The 17,156-nt window shown below is 42.1% G+C and overlaps 1 protein-coding gene across 3 annotated transcripts in view; it reads left to right on the top strand.

Moving 5' to 3' along the window:
* Positions 1 to 10,708: 10,708 nt before the first annotated feature.
* Positions 10,709 to 17,156, top strand: part of LOC147465924 (single-stranded DNA-binding protein, mitochondrial-like) — a 78,918-nt gene continuing 72,470 nt past the window's right edge. For 2 of the 3 annotated variants that reach the window (XM_086512914.1, XM_086512922.1), the window contains exon 1: positions 10,709 to 10,896. In XM_086512914.1, coding sequence (XP_086369040.1) covers positions 10,809 to 10,896 — 88 coding nt within the window. In that variant the 5' untranslated portion in view covers positions 10,709 to 10,808. The remainder of the gene's footprint in view (positions 10,897 to 17,156) is intronic. The other variant, XM_086512929.1, reaches the window with a different exon arrangement.

Below are 17,156 nucleotides of genomic sequence, written 5' to 3' on the forward strand. Positions count from 1 at the left end.
ATGACCACCTCTCCACTTGGGTTGAGCAACACTAGCCCTCCCCCTGCTTTCCCTGTGGCTCGTCGAAAAGCTCCATCAAAGAACAAGGTAAAAGCATTGGGAATACTTTTTGGTGGTGGCAATGGTAGGGTCTTTACTTGAGGCACCTTAATTTCCTTCTCATGTACCCTATAAGTGAGAATCCCTGCCAATTGTGCACGCACACTATCTTCTACCTTGAAAGAGTATTGGAACTCTTGCAACTCCATAATCCACTTTGAGATCCTAATACTAAGATTCATTTGAGATGACACCCAAGGGAACAAATTTTCTGCAGTGAGAATTACAAAAGGTTTTGGTAGCAGGTAGGATCTAAACTTTCTCACCGCAAACATGAGAGAAAGCATCGTGAGTTCTGCTTCTGTGTAGTCTCTCTCCAAAGCATTCATGACCCTACTAGCAAAGTAGATGGGTCGCATCCTTGTACTGTGGGGATCTTGTTGTAGCAACACAGCACCAATTGTTTCCCTTCCAACACTAGAGCTAACAAAGAATGTGTACTCCCAACAAGGAGGCATGAGTGTTGGTAGCTCTGACAAAATGACTTTAATGTTACAAAAATACTCTTCAAGCTCACCAGACCATGCAAATTCTACTTGTTGTGTCAACTTTTGCAAAGGATGAAGCAACTCCGAGGCTAAGTGAATGAAGCGTGACATATACTTCACCTTCTGAATGAAAGAGATGACCTCCTTAAGACTCTTCGGTGATGGGAGCTCAATAAGAGCCTTTGCTTTTGAAGGATCCACCTCAATGCCTTTATAGGAAACCTTGTGACCGAGCAAGATCACTTCATCCTCACCTATGTGGCACTTGTCGGGGTTGAGTTGACCTCCCATGTCGTAGAGCTTCTTTAAACCTTCTTCTACCCTTTGTAGATGCAATGATTTTGAGCTATAAATGCAGAAATCATCAATGAACACCTTAATTGACTTTCCAAAGAATTCTTGAAACACCATGTTCATGAAACGTTGGAATGTTGCAGGAGAATTTGTCAGACCAAATGGCATGACTCTAAAAGCATAACAACCCCAAGGAGTGATAAAGGTTGTTTTCAATTGATCTTCCAATGCGATACCTATTTGAAAGTAGCCTGAGTAGCCATCACACACAGTGTACTTCTCATGACCAGCTACCTCATTTAGTATCTCATCCTGAAATGGGAGGGAAAAGTGATCTCTTTTTGTTGCCTCATTGAGTGGACGGTAATCCACACACACCCTCCACTTTCCGTTTTTCTTAGGAGTGACAACAACGGGAGAGACCCACTCTGAATTCTCCACTGGATAAATGAAACCTGCTGCTAGAAGCTTTCTTACCTCCTTGAGTAAAGCCTGCTCCTTGATGACTCCTAGCCTTCGTAGCTTCTGAGCCTTAGGTGTGGCCTCTGGTTTCAACTCAATTTTGTGTTGAACAGCATCTACTCCACGCACATCGGTGTAGTCTTTAGCAAAAAGCCTAGGAAATTTCCTTAGCACACATTTGAACTCCTCTCTTTCATCCTTTGTAAGTGTTGTAGATAGCATACCTTCTAGCATTCTTTCATCTTCCACTTTTTGGTTCTCTTGGGAACCTACCTCCTCCAAACCTTGACAAGAGGTCTCTTGGTTGGTTCGCTTAAACCTTACCCCCATGACTTCGATGGAAGACTCCTCTCCAGTAATGCTGCCGCTACTTTCTTCTTCTGAAGTGTTATCGGTCCAACCTTCTTCCGTCTCACTTTGAGATGATTCTTCATGGAGCTCCTCTTGGCGTTGCTCCTTCATGTCAAAGACAACCTTCTTATGATTGTCGTTCCTGCAAATTAGCTTTCCACTCTCCCAATCCTGCAAAGCTCGCATTTTCATTAGCCATGGTCTTCCTAGGATAAATGTGTAACCATTTCCTTTGGTAGACATGACATAGAAATCCACTGCCTTCTTAATGCCAAAGGCCTCCACAAAAACATTTTTACAAATGCCTACGCACCTAGCCTTGCTATTGTTTGCCATCTTGACCTTAATTTCAGGTGTCTCATGGATGTGCATGCCTAGTTTTTGCATGAGTTCCTCTGTCATGATGCAAATTTGTGCACCCCCATCCACTAGACCTTTCCTAACCAATCTCCCTTTTATGTAACAATCTAGCACAGGTGTAATGTCCTCATTCATTTCAGCTTGTGCAATTTTTACAACAGGCACACTCTCTTTTACCTTTCTCCTAGTGCTAACTGCCCTTGTTAAATCCCTCCTAACTTGTGGACATAATGCAAGAAATTGAGGCCATGAGATATCATGACCCTTACCACTCATGTCTTCCAACAGGTTGTATGGAGCCATTCCATGTCCAAGAGGAAAGTCTTGGAGGTTGATACGACGTCGAGTCCTCTTAGCTTCCTTGGTCTCCTTTGCCTTCTTTTCTCGTCCATGGTCACTTTGTGATGTAACTCCTTCTTTCTCCTTACCTTTCCCTCGGCCACGCTTAATGCCATTTGCTTCCATGTCAACCTCTCTTGAATTTGTCACCTCTACCACATGCACGTTTGGGTCTGGCAAAGGTGGAACTCCTTCCCCTCCTTGTGGAGGTGGTCTTGCTCCATTTGGCCTTTATATAAGCCGTGGTTGCTGACTAGTTCCTTCACCTGCATTCATCACTGGGTAATTCAAGTTAGGTCTCCCTGGCTCCCCACGGGGCCAAGGACAATTATACATCCCATGTCCAGACTCACCGCAATTCCAACATTGCAAGACTCTCCTAGGTCGTGGGTCTCACTCTTCAGACTTCTTTGCTTGTCCCTTTGGACCTACAGCTTGTGCAAGGTGAATTGACAAGCTGCTTAAAGATTCATTTAACTTCTCAATCACTTCCGCCGTTACCTCAGGAAGCTCCTTACATGTTGATGCTTGTGACTTACCTTTGGGTCTAAGACCTTCTATTGGAACCTCCCCCCTTAAGCACTTGAGTTTCCTATATTTCTCAGCAGCCCTAGTTTCAGCTGCATCAAAGGTAGCAGGTGCACCCGCCTCAACTTTTACCTTAAGGTCAGGAAAGAGTCCGGCTATGAACCTCTCCTTCTTTAGGAACTCTGCACCATCACCAGGGCTAGCAACATTTCTCACCCATACAGCCCAAAGACGTAGAAACTCTTGCTTGTACAAGTAGTAGTCATCTAAGTCTTTTTGCTTATGAGAAACAATGTCTTGCCATAGCTTTTGAGTGTTTTGGGGATCAAAGAAGTATCTCTTGAAATGATTGACAACTTCCATGTAATTTTCTTTAACTTCCTCAGGCAAAGAGTCAAACCAAGTGCTAGCATCTTTCCTAAGGACTACCTCAAACATTTCTACACGTTCTTGATCAGTTACTATCCTCTTGATACGACAAGACATCTTGAAATTTGCCAAAAATAATTCTGCATCCTCTCCAGGCTCTCCAAAGAAAAGAGGATATCCAGACATTTGGCGTTGGTTCTCCATTGAATTGATTTCAAAGTGACGCGTTTTTGTTTTTTCTTTCTTTAAAAGATCTACACAATAATATTCTCTAAATTGCAATCTATTCTACAACAAAATAAAAATATTCACATCAAATGACCTATGATAATCAATGAGAGGTAGGATGACAGGGTTTGGTGACGCGAGAATTTCTCCTACTCTTTGGGCACCAAACATGAACACCATACGTTGTTGAAAATGGATTTTTCTACTAATTGCAATGTTTATTCTAATGTGTGGAGTGAAATGAAAGGGGAAAACCTCTATTCTTGGGCCATTATCCATTGTCTATGCATGACCTTATGCTTAAAACAAAACAAAAATATAGACGTCCAAACTAAGGTCGTACCTAATGAGAGGCAAAATAAAAGGATTTACTGATGCGTTTATCTCTACCAACCTAAAAGGACCTAAAATTCTACGAATTACACGTTGAAATTGCAACTTAGTACTAACAATTATGTGTACCTTTTGCCTTGCAATGGGAATGAAGGGATCATTCAAATTCTCGTGATTCATGCAAGCTACTTGATTATGCTAAAGGTTGAGCCTACACAAAACATACACAGGCCGTCCTCAGTGGGGGCACCAAAATTGAGGCGGTCCGGGGCGGGTAACCAGATAGGCGACCTCTAAACACCCCTCAAGGCTCCCGTGCTGCTCAATTGGGGTTGGGGCAACCACAAGCACAACACAACAACAAACCCACAGCCAAACCCAAACAAGATAGGGGCACCACCTAGTTATGGTATGCAAACTAGGACGCAAGAGAGATTTTGGCACAACCAAGAAGATGCACCACACAACACATACAAGCAACCTCACTCCAAGACACACATGAAATGGACCAGAGAGAGCTAGAGCAAAGGGAAGAGAGAGAGGAAAGGATCTTGCGTAATACCTTATTTGTGACTTGCAAATGGAGATGGTTCGTTATGATGCTATCGTAGAACTTGTACAAAACTCACTCAATGCTTAGTGATTGCTAATCATTGCCAAAACACACACACACAGTCTTAGGGTGTGGGAGACCTCTCACCACAATACGCTCTTACAATGGACACAAAACTGGCAATGAAAAACACACTAAAACACTTTCTAAAATCAAGATCAACCGATAAAAACTCAGAATACACAAGTCACCTTGAATTCACCAAACCGTATTGCACAAATGGAAGGACGAAGATTTGAACGTCGAATTACGCTTTTGATGCACCAAACCTCAATTTATTGATGATGAAGGAGCATGTACAATAGTGGTTTTGAGATTTGTGGAACTCACGCTCTCTCACTTGCAATGTGTAGCTTGAAGGCTTCTCTCACACCAAGAGTGAAGCTCACAAGTGGTTGCTACACCTAAGTCTCTCCTCACGCATAGAGTGTTGGGGTGCTATGTGAGATGTTGGAGGTTGTTTTACAAGAAGGAGAGGGGCCTATTTATATGTTGGAGACCCCTCATTAAGATTATTAGAAATCCTAATTTACAAGCTAACAAATTAGGATTATGATTTTTTTGAATATCAAAACATTGTGGGCCTTCTTTGTCTGCTTGAGTCATGGGTGTGGGCTCAAAAGAGAGCATTATTGATGGTAGATAAGGTGAAAGTAAGTAAGGAGAGAGAGAGAGAGAGAGTGAGAGAGTTACTTTGTACACGTCTTGAGGTGAGGTGTCTTTTATGGTTAGGTCAATGCTATTTTGTGTTAGTATGTTAGTGGTTAGTGTTAGTAATCACTAGAAGGTTAATGATATATTTACAATGGGTAGAATGGGGTGGATGGTTGGAGTAAGATGGTTGAATGAAGTGAGCAAATCCTTGTGATGGTGAAGCTTGAAGAAGTTTTGGACTTACTTGTGTAGGTTCTCAAAATGACTATCGATCTTCTTCTTCGTCTTCTCTTCTTTACGCCACCGTCGCCAAGGTTGATTATCGTGATGAAAATGGTAATTCCGTTGATGAGATCTCTTGATTTGCAGAGGTTAAGCATGGTACACATGCTGAATTTATGTATATATATAAGGGTTAAGATGGAATTGTACTTTGGAGATAATAGAGAGAGGCATAGAGATGGTGTATATTTTGAATGAGGGATTGAGAGGAATGTGTGTGTGTGTGTGTGTGTGTGTGTGTGTGTAGAAGTGTGGAAAGAGGTGAGAGAAGACTATGGGCTACTTGTGAGAAAAGTGAGCAGACTAGGGTCCACTCAAAAAATCATAGCTCACCGATGGTAGCTCCAAAAATCATGAAAAAATTTGAGGTGATTATTCAAAGCGTGGGCTACATTTTCTCTTTTGATCACTGCTCCAAATTCGGAGTGGAGATAGGTGCCAAAATTCTCACCAAAAAGCCTGTTTTTATGCCTGCAAAAGTCTTTTAGTGGCCCCCTCCTTTGTTGAATTTGTACAATGCATCCAAGAGTGAGCCCCTCCTATGTCATATTATAATACAAAGCATCCAAGTTTCCCTTGACCCTTGCATGGAGGAGGATTATTGGTGAATAAAGAAATATATACATGGTGGGACTAGTGTATGGACTATTCATGGACTTTAGCTCAATGAGCACATGGTGTTAGAATAATGAGTAATAATAATAATAAAAATATGGAGGAGTTATGGATATGGAAAGATATTGGAATCATATGATATGGTCCCTCCTTGAATTATTTTGGATGAAAGAGGAAAAGGTATGCAAGTAAATAATACAATAAAAGTAACCAATGAGTAGAAATCAATTTTTTGTTTTCACGAGGGTGAGGGTGAAAATGTGGGAGTTATTTGTATAAAGGAAAAATATGAGGTTAGAGTATGTACAATATTGGCAAAAAATATAATTATGGTGTAAGAGAATGAAAGAAGGTGTACATAGGTTTAATAAAACACACACCTAAGTAGAATATTTAAATAAAATTTTAAAATAATTATAAAAAATCCCTATATTTAGGCCATATATACAATGAAATATTTACACACAAAGAGGCCATAATATACTTTTATTTTTTTTATTTTTTTGGCTCAACTAGCTCAGTGACTAGCTAGCTGAGGGTTTTTAAGAAGATATGGGAAAAGCCCCCTAACTCACACACGCCTATGTACAGTGAAATGGTAGGGATAGCCATAGCATTTGGGTGAATTTGGTAGGGTGGAGTAACTTACTATGGCAATTATGGAGAGCCGAAAAACGGCTATCAGTATCTTGATCACTGTCGCTTAAGCATGGTAAGGCCCACTGTATGGGTTGACTATACTTGATAGTATGTGACAAATGGTTGAATGGTTTAAACACTTGTTGGCAAGCTATGGTCCTGCAACTGGGTTTCGGCTCTGAGTAGCTCTGCGTAATACAATTCAAATGTTTGATTAAAGGTGATCCTTAAATATTCGGGTGTGGCATAATGGTTGTTGCCGCTTGACTTGATAAAACTCTGATTTTTGGTTGCTCTCCGTAAACTGTTCATTGGTTTAAATTAAAACTATCGGGGTATGTTATAGTGATTGCTATCGCTTGGCTCGACAATACAATACTCTATTGATGGTCACCTGACGTACTGATGGTGCATACTGTTCAAAAAAAATCTTTTGGGATGCGGGGGTATACCCCGGGTGTTTACTAGTTTTGGACTTGTTACTGGTAGTAGTTACATGTCGTGCAAAATACTGGCTAATTGAATATCGGGGTTTGGCCCGGCTGCGTACTAATGTTGGATTTTATAAATATATAATTGTTGGGGTTTTTTTTTGGGGTATGCCACGGCTGCATACTGATGCTGGACTTGTTCATTACTGGTTGTTTTGATGAGATGATACAATACATTTTTTTGCATTCACATGGTCGGGTATAGTTGAAAAAAAACCCCATAAAGGCATCTATTCCTTTTACTTCATGGTTTGACATTGGGTCCGGCTGGATACCGCAAGGGTTCTCTGCCACTTGGTTTGCTAAGAGATGTATAATTAATGTAAGTGACATACAAACTTGGGAAGGATTGGATTCCATGAACCGTAATGGGCATAAATTGTATCTGTCCTAAATAAACAAAAAGAAGTTTGATATTCTTGAACTATTAATGGAATTCTTTTAGGCTTCTTTTATGGCTTCATCTGATGGAGATTCACTAATCTGGCAAAGAAAAAACAAGAAAACTAATAAAGATGTTGATAGGGGGATAAGACACTTGGATTAGAAGGGGTTATGGCCTTCTAATCAGAATAATATTTATGCTAAAATATAAACTTTGGGGTAATAAAACATTTTTAAATATATATGGAACACATAAATACTTTGGACTAAGCTTGTAAGTAAAAAAATTTATAATATGGACATGGATAACAACTGGTATAGTCCATTGATACCTTTAAAAACATCCAAGGCTAACGTATCTGGTGTCTTGTTTGGATGGATGCAGGTAAGGACTCTATCTTATCTTGGAAGTTTTTTTGGCTTAAAGCAGTTGTCTACACGTGAGTACACTTACACCTACTCCGAGGGAAGTACTTCTGATATCTGTATACTGGAATGAGGCTTCATTCTCATAAACATTGTACAAAGATAATTCTAAGACCGAGTTGTTTTTGTACTTATTTTGAATGTAAAAGTTCAATTATGTCTTATTATTTATGTTAAAACAGCTACACACACACACACACACACATAGCACTAAGTCTTTGTAAGAATCATGCATGTGCACTAATCACAGCCCCATCCCTCTCCTCCTTATGGTACTTCCTCCCATGGTCTTGGGCAGCATCATCAACGTCCACCTCTTAGAGAGGGTACTAGGTGCTAAGCAAAGAAAGAAATCTTTTTAGTTCCCACAAGCAAAAGAGACAAAAGCATGCACATGTAGAGGCAGTTGTCTTTCTGAACAAAAGCATTGAAACTTAATTCTAAAGGTCCTACAGACCGGCTCTACTAAATTTTTTTTCGTTAATATACAAGATTCTGACTTCTAAGTTGTGGCATCATTCTAATTTGCACTCCTCATGCATGGTAGTCACAGCTCGCTTGCTCGCCACCATCGTCCATGTTTCTCAGGAGTGGCTCACTGGCAATACTCCCTACCCCGTCGACATCCCCTATTGGTGATTACCCTAGATTGATGAGTGCATGACATGCCCTAATTGGTGGCTTTCCGCTTTCCTCTTCCCTTGCATGCCCGAGTCAATAGATCTCCACCTTAATCCATCTATCATGCTCTCAACTCAACACTCTCCTAGCTGACCATTTGCACTAACTCTGTCTGTGTGTGTGTGTGTGTGTGTGTGTGTGTGTGTGTGTGTGTGAGAGAGAGAGAGAGAGAGAGAGAGAGAGAGAGTTTTGCTATGCATGGATGAACTAAGAGGCCCTTATCTAAATACAATATTTGTATTTTTAATGGACCTCCCACCTTCCAATATAATCTCTCTCACGACCTTTTAAGATTTCGACCACCTTCACTTTACATCTTTAAACATCAAAATGAATAGAGGGCACCTAGTACTCGTGAAACAACATTATTTTTGAAGCAAAAGCCTACTTAAGAAACCTATAATAAGTAGGGGAAGGTTCTCATTGGGGGGGGGGGGGGGAGCCTTATGGGCATCTGTGGCAGCCTCAAGGGTATTTTTTGGGTTTGTGTTGTATTGGATATATGGTTGTTGGATGGTATGGCTTTTGACGTAACTGTGGTGCTCCATGGCACGGTTGGTGCATGGAGTTGTAATTTTTTTTTTTTAATGATAATCTAATCACTCACATCATGTGAGTTTGCCCCCTCCCAAAAAAAGAAACTTATAACAAGTTCAACCACCAACATCTTTTAGAGTATCAAAGAAATGAATACTCCCTGTGTGTGTGTGCGCGTGCACGTGCGTTGCGGAGTGGAGTCCCTCCTTCGAACACCCCCACCTAGCTGCCAATTGCAGAGGCACAATGAGTGAAGGGGGGAGGGGGGGGTAGTTCAATTATTATTTTTTATTTTTGTCTTATGCTTGAGACCTCATTATTATTAGGGGACTCACCATCATTTAGTATGTTGAAAGATACTCTATGAGAGCTACTAATGGACAAAAGGGTTTAAAATAGTTCCCCCCCCCCCGAACGGCCCCTTTCTACCCTCTCTCTAGCACTTACCCGATAAGATATTTCGAGTTCATTTTAAGTGGGAAATTAATTTAATATTTTGTAAAGCTTAGGATGGAAAACGTGGATGAAAGCAGAATTGCAATCTACATGAGCGATTTTTGAAACTCTTTCTCTCTCTCTCTCTCTCTCTCTCTCTCTCTCTATCTCTTTTCAAGTCTTCCACCTCTTACCAGTGCTGGGCATCTCTCTTTCTACTTTGGATTGGCAAGCAACATAATTGTTTCTCTCTCTTATACTTGATCACATTTATGACCATTGCCCTCCCTTAAATGTCCTTAGTTGAAGGTGCAAGTGGTTGCCGAAGAATGGGGATAAGTGGAGCGAGGTAGAGCAAGGGGAGGGATGATATGCTTTTGTGCACACAAATCGATGGTGAAGAGAATAGGGGTAGGAGGGTGAGGCTAAGAAAAAGTCCTATGCATCCCTACTGTACATGCCCAACTACATGAGACCTTTTTTCTTTTCTTTGGGGCCATTAGGAGCAGGGAGGAGGTGGTGGGGTGGGGAGGAGGTTTTGGTGTTGTGCGGGGTAGGTTGGAGATGAAGGGGTTTGGTGGGGGGATCTTCTTACTATTATATTTTCTTTTTGTGAAAACTACCAGATAATCATTGTATTTTGTTGAAATTTACAAAATACCCCTAAAATTATAAAAAGTCCCTTGTATCAAATTTGGGTGGATTGCTCCATTACAAATGTCTATCTTTACATGTCTTTGACCAAAAATTTTGACCAATAAACTCACAAATAGTGGCATTTTTGTCTACAAATAATGTTCTTTTTTCATATTCCACAACATCGTAGAAACTCCTAGTTATATTATCTTCTAATGATGGAGAACCTATATTCCTATAACGAGGTGATGTCATGAGTGATGTCTGGAAACCTTGGCAAAATTTTACCAATGAGGAGTATTTTGGGATTATTTGAAATTTGAGGGGTATTTAGAGAATTTCACAAATCTTAGGGGCATTTCGATAATTTTCCCTAAAAAAAAAGAGTAGCCATTTTACAATTAGTAGCATGTGCATATAATAGTTGCAAGATTTCAAACTTTATTCAGTACATTTGAATTTAAACGAGACGCTTTACGCCGCGAGGGAGCAGCTCGTAGAATACACAGCGCAAGCTTGAGAGTGTGTGTGAGAGAGAAGCGACAAAGTGTGTGTGTGAGAGAGATGATCCTCCGGTTTCTTACTTGCAGAAGAAGAGCGCCGTCTTCAACTCAGAGACCGTTTGCTCATAGCAGGCCCCATTTTGATTCGGGTAAGTCTTTGAGTTTATGATAAGTCTACTGGTTTCGTCTGATCTGATTTTTGGGCTGTCAAAATTTCAAAATCTTGACAGTCCGCTTGCATGTTGTAATTTCCCTCTGTCTTCTTTGTTGCTGTCCTTTTTGTGTATGTGTGGGTGGTGGAACTTTCAGTGTGTGTGTGGTAGAACTGGTAATAGATATAGGACATTGTTAATGTCTTCTTTGAGGGTGTACTGGAGCAGATGGATTTTATCTTTTATCTTCCGAGAACGCAGACAGGGAATGATGGTTATGGATCGTTATTGGCAAGTTTAGCAAACATGCCCATTTTATTCTTGTCAAGAAGAAGATAAAATATGATCAAATGGCACAATTGTTCATGTACAATGTGTTTAAGTACCATGGTATGCCACAATCAATTGTCAGTGATTGTGATCCTTGCATGACAAGTTTGTTTTGGAGAGGCTTGTTTGAAAACATGGGCACAATGCTCCACAAACTTATGGATAGTCAGAAGAGGCCAATTCTATTGTGTTTGACCTGCTCAAATGCTATGTGCCAGACAATAATGGTACCGTTGCTCGAGTATGCATATGTAACAGATTTGGGCACCCCAAGTCTAGAATCTGTCGTGACACGAGAGAGAGATTCATCAGCACGTTTCACGAGCGTTCATACAGTTTGTCAGTGCTTTTCACGGGTGTCCGTACTGTTGCCACGTCAACAGCTCTGCCGTACAATTTGCCATGTCATTTGTCTGTCGTGTGTGTGTTCGGGTAGCACTGCAACGTCATCAATTTGTGACATATCCCCTCTTGAAAGAATTGTAATCGCCCTCGATTACGCCTGCAAAACAGACAGAGGCCATAAACTATTCTAGCAGACACTGACTCTAAGTATTGACGCACTAGACACGACACATCTAGCACTTGTACAAAGATGATAGTCACATCACTGCACATGACATCCTAGGACATCACATGACAAATCAATCACATAAAAATTCATTCCAAATCTTAGACCATGACTGCCAGCAATGTATTTAGTGACCACATCTAGATCCATTCCGAATCTCACTGATGTCGGATTAACTAATCCCATATTGCGGTCATCTCTATAGAGATTTTCGACTCAAGCACTGTTGTGTGCGAGAAATCATTGTCGGGGATCCCATGTCGAAGTACTTCTCTCATAAAGTCATTTAGCAGAATACTATCAGCCCATCAATATCCCTGAAACCCAAAGGAAAATCAGTGACTTTATTCCATCGAGGTAATCTGTGACAAAGGAGTGGAGTAGCTCCCCTTTTGTGCAATCCCGCCTGCACCAGATTCAACCCGCTGATCTGTGGGAACTCTTGAAATGGCCACTGCTAGAACAAAAGCGTCGAGGTAAACTTCAAAATCTGAGGAGTATCTGCTAGGTCCTCCTCCTCCATTCATTCCACATTCAATGCCTGATGGTTCTTATCTAAGATCCACCGTTCACTTTACCTTTCTCTTTCTTGTCTTAGAAAGTCAATATCAGTTCCAGAACGAGTATCTTCTCGTTCTCTTTCAGTTCAGGTTCATTCGGGAGCTATCACCGCTCCAAAGCCATCATCATCATCTCATTCATAATCGTTTTATATGCTCACAAATAAAAGGTTTTTCCATAGTAATGGTTCTCCACATTCAAAACTCTTTCCTTCTTTGAAATATTCATCTTTCTGGTCTTCAGTCAGTCGAGTTCGTGTATCTGTTTGTCGTTGTTCGAAACGAGTACGGGCCACCTCGGCCTTCAAAGTATGAACTCATGGAGATGCACGTCAACAGCACGTTGACGAGTGCGCAAAGCAGATGCTTCAGTTTGCCAAGGATCCACAACCGACTGGAACCATCTTCGGATGATCAAGGGTGACACTTTGGATGATTATTGTGAAAGATTTTGGGATTTCATTCCGGCCTCTTCTTTCAAGAAGATCAATTTTAAGGAGCAAATTGAGAAGTTTTGTTGTGGACTTCCCAAAGAAATTCGAGACTATTGTCTTGAGAAGAAGTCAGAGTCAATTCAGCAATTGATGGAACATGCTAAGCGGTGATTCGCTATGCATTCGGGTAACTTGACTGACCCACCTGATGAACCTTCGACCAGTCAGAAATCCACTTGAATTTTCCGTACCGTTTCTCGCTTCGGAGATGGCAGATGAAGTCGTCTAATTCTTTTTGGAATCCATATGTAATCTGGGATTCTTTATGGCTTTGTGCCCTGTAAGACAGAGCGATGAAGACGGGAGCAGGCGCTCGATGCGCGATGAAGTAAGGGTGGGAGTGGCTGATACATCCGGGGTTGGGGCATGAAGATTCTTCAATAACAATTGCCCAAGTGCCTTGTTTGCCCTCTGATAGGACCGGTATGCTTTGAGAAAAGCACACGCTTGATGCTTTGATACCATTGTAACAGGTTTGGGCACTCCAAGTCTAGAATCTATTGCGACATGAGAGAGATTCTTCTAGATTTGGAGTGAATCTCTCTCTCGTGTCGCAATAGATTCTAGACTTGGAGTGAATCTATTGCGACATGAGAGAGAGATTCACAACTTTAAATCACAACTCAATTCGAGACGACATGGCCCGGTGTAGTTCCGCGCCTAGAGGTATTGGCCCCAAAACTTGGCGCTCCTTTTGGTATTTCTTTATTTTATTAAATCTTGAGCAAAGTCGCTTCCAAAAATTGCCCTTAGCTCCTTTGCCGAGAGAAAGAAAAAGAGCTCGAGAAAGGGGGGGGGGGAACAAACCTTTGTGTGTGTCGTCCCTCTTGTTCTTGCTTTCCATTAAAAAATCCACTCCCTTGCAGAAAACAGTTCCCAAAACCACCCAAGCCTTCACTTCCTCCTCTTTTTTTGTTTCCTCAACTTCTTTCTTTCTTTTCTTTCCCCTTCCTCTTCTTCTTCTTCTTTCTTTCTATTTCTTCCGTTCTCTTCTCCTCCCTTCTTTTCGGTTCCCTTTTTTTTGGCCAAAACTAACAGAATGTAAGTAAATTAAATTAAATCCCAAAAAGTATACTGACAAGCCGTGCTCAAAGACTCGTCGGGAGCCTCCGCTCTTAGACTCTGCGTCGAGATGCTCTGAGAAGTAAGGCCCTTAGGGCTCTTTTTATTCTTACAAGGGATGCCAAAAGCAGAGCCCAAAAGCAGTTAAACTCAAAAGCCCTTCGTTCTTAAAGCAATGAATCCCAAAAGAAATTTTGTTCCAAAAGCAACTTGGTCAAAAACTACCATAAAATGTTGTCAGCACAAAAAGCGGAATTCTGTACAGTTCTGCCATGTCAGCATGCTGTCAGCGCGTTTCACAGGCGTCCGTACTGTTGCCACGTCAGTAGCTTTGCCATACTATTTGGCCACGTCAGCAGCTCTGTCGTACAATCTGCCACGTCATTTGTCTGTCGCGTGTGTGTGTTCGGGTAGCGCTGCCACGTCATCAATTTGTGACAGCACACAACAATACAATTCATTTGTCAAGAGGCAAGACACCCTTTGAAATTGTTGAGGGTGGCAAAAAGGTTCCCCCATGTTGTACACAAAGGGTAAGATTTTTGAAGTAGATCGATTTGTAGAAAATATGGATGAAATGTATAAGAAAATTAAGCTTGCCTTGGAGAAGACTCTGGCAAAGCAAAAAAGGATTGCTGGTCGTGAACACTTGTTTTCAGCTGGTGATTGGGGTCTATTGCGATTTGAAAGGCAAGATCAATGAAGATGAAGGGCCATGAAAGGTTGTTTCCAAAGCTTAGTATGTGCTATTATGGGCCTTTTCAAGTAATTGACAAGATCAGCGATGTTGTCTACACACTGAAGTTGCGAGACACCTAGAAGATTCATAATGCGTTTCATGTGAGTCTTCTAAGACCTTTTGTGGGAGATGTGCCGGAAGATATGCTAGATGAAGATCAACCTAAAGTTGAAGAACTTGATGAGATCTTGGTACCTGATTAGAACATAAAGAAAGAAAAGTTAAGGGAAAAATTGCAAGACGTTATTTGGTGAAGTTCAAGAACTATCTACCTACAGATGCAAAGTGGATGGAAGAAAGTGAACAGATAGAATCACCAAATGTATTGCGGCTTTACCTTGAAGCCTTTGGTTTACAACCCACGTATTCCCCAACCTAGATCACTTCATAGAGCAATGGTCAAAGGTTATGACACGTGCTCAAAAGGGGGGTGACCCTGGAGCTAGCGCTTCTCATGTACACACGGATTTAATGCAATAGAAGTTTATATTGGTTGACAAATGTTAAAGATACAATGCTCACCTCTATGATAGACAAACAGGACAAAAGTGTGAAGATTTTATTAAGTCATTTGTACTCATGTTTGATAGTTTTTCTTGGAAATACATGCGATGATAAAAGGATGCTAATCACACTAAATCATCTCCTGCATGTATAGCAGGCATGCAATCCAGGGGACGTTTGTGATTTCAAGAGGGGGGTATATCACGAGACTGTGACATGTTAGGTTTCAGGCCAATGGCCCGTGGCCGGTTTGGCCGGGCGTCCGCCCATTGTCTATTCTTATGATTATAATGACAATAAGGAGTGTTAGCACATTGCTCACTCATGCTCCACCAAATACTGTCTGCTCCATTCCGTTCCCCTTCTCTCCATCCCTCTCTTGCGCTCCATAGCCATTTCCTACAAGTGGTATCAGAGCACAGGGCACCCGATCCTGTGCCCCTACTAATCCACGTGTGCAATGACCCCGAGCAAGGGGAGCTTGGCAAGCTCTGCAGGACCAAACATGGGAGCAGATTGAGCATCATTGCAGCAAGGAATTCGGCAGTAGTGAGTCGAGCAAAGGGAAAGCCTTGGAAGGCAACAAAGGGAAAGCCTTGAAAGGCAAGCGAGTCGAAATCAGCATGGGAGCTTGAGGCAATCAATCATTTGCAATCAAAGGAGCAAGCAATCGAAGAGCTTTGCAAGCAAAGCTTGAGCAATTCGGCAGATTGAGCAAGGAGCTGCAGAACTGAAGCCAACAAGGAGAAAGAAGGCACCGAACAATGCATAACCGAGAGGAGGGTGTGTAGAGCATCAACTTGACTAGTGCTGGCAACATTCAGAAAGCGAGCAACAAGGAGATTGGCAGTGGGGGCAAGCCATAGCAGACCACCGTGAAGGTCTTCTCGTTAGATAGGGAGTTGACTTCGACAGGTTTTTCGTCAGAAGTCAGGCTTTCAATAGAGCTGAGATTTAAACACAAAAAATAAATAAATTGCCTCACTACTTTTGTGTGCAAGGGGTTACTCTCACCATAAGCCCTCCGACAGCCCCGACTTCCGACCCGAGTGAGCGAGAGATTTTCTCAAAAGAGGAGCTGTGAGACTGAGAGATAGATCTTCTCACTGCTACATGAGCTTGTGAGAATGAGAGCGGAGCTGTAAGAGTGAGAGCGAGCGTGTGAGAGAGAGAGCGGAGCTGTAAGAGTGAGAGCGAGCGTGTGAGAGAGAGAGAGAGAGCGAATAGGGTTTTCAGACCTCGACATTGACAACTCGCTGCTTTTCACCGACATTGGCGAGTGCTCCCATCCAACGGCAGGAGGCGGCCTCGACATCGACGTTTTGCCGTTTCGACACCGGTTTTGACACCGTGTTTGTGTTTTGGCACCGACTCTCCTTACGAGAGGATTTCGACATCCGATCGGACGCTGGCCTTGGTGCTTGCGACGTGCGTGGGTGAGGTGCCTCTACCATATAGGAGTGACACCCGGCATCGGCATCGAGCGCACTGATCGAACTTTACAGCACGGTTTTCGGCTACGACTCTCTTGGTGGCTACTCAACTAGTGCATTTTCGTCTGGCGGCGAAAATCGGTACATTCCGACACCAACACGCAGGTTACAGGGGGATTTTGAGGCCGTTTACACAGATTCTCCAGGTTTCTAGACACATACAGACACAACGTTTTCACAGGCACTTTAGCTATCATTTTGATAGCGGTTTTCTCTGCGGACAGATGCGTTGATATATGCATGTTTGCTTTAGTACACCATAGTGCTATTGAGCTCTTTTGAGAGCAGATATCCCGCAAGGATGACTTTTCACTGCACGCAGTAGTTCCTGGCGCCTGTTTGAGCGTGGTCACTTATGTACGTTGAGTTGCAGACACTGCCCATTGTACTTCGTGTGGAGCCATTTTTTTGGCTATTTTTGCAGTGTTCCCGGGCGTTTCTGAGACTCGGACCGGAAGAGTTCTTTTTGAGACTGTGGCTAGTCGTTTTATGTCTGCTTTAGCC

The sequence above is a fragment of the Adiantum capillus-veneris genome, chromosome 1 (assembly GCF_014529385.1).
Source record: "Adiantum capillus-veneris isolate H3 chromosome 1, ASM1452938v2, whole genome shotgun sequence".
NCBI lineage: Eukaryota > Viridiplantae > Streptophyta > Polypodiopsida > Polypodiales > Pteridaceae > Adiantum > Adiantum capillus-veneris.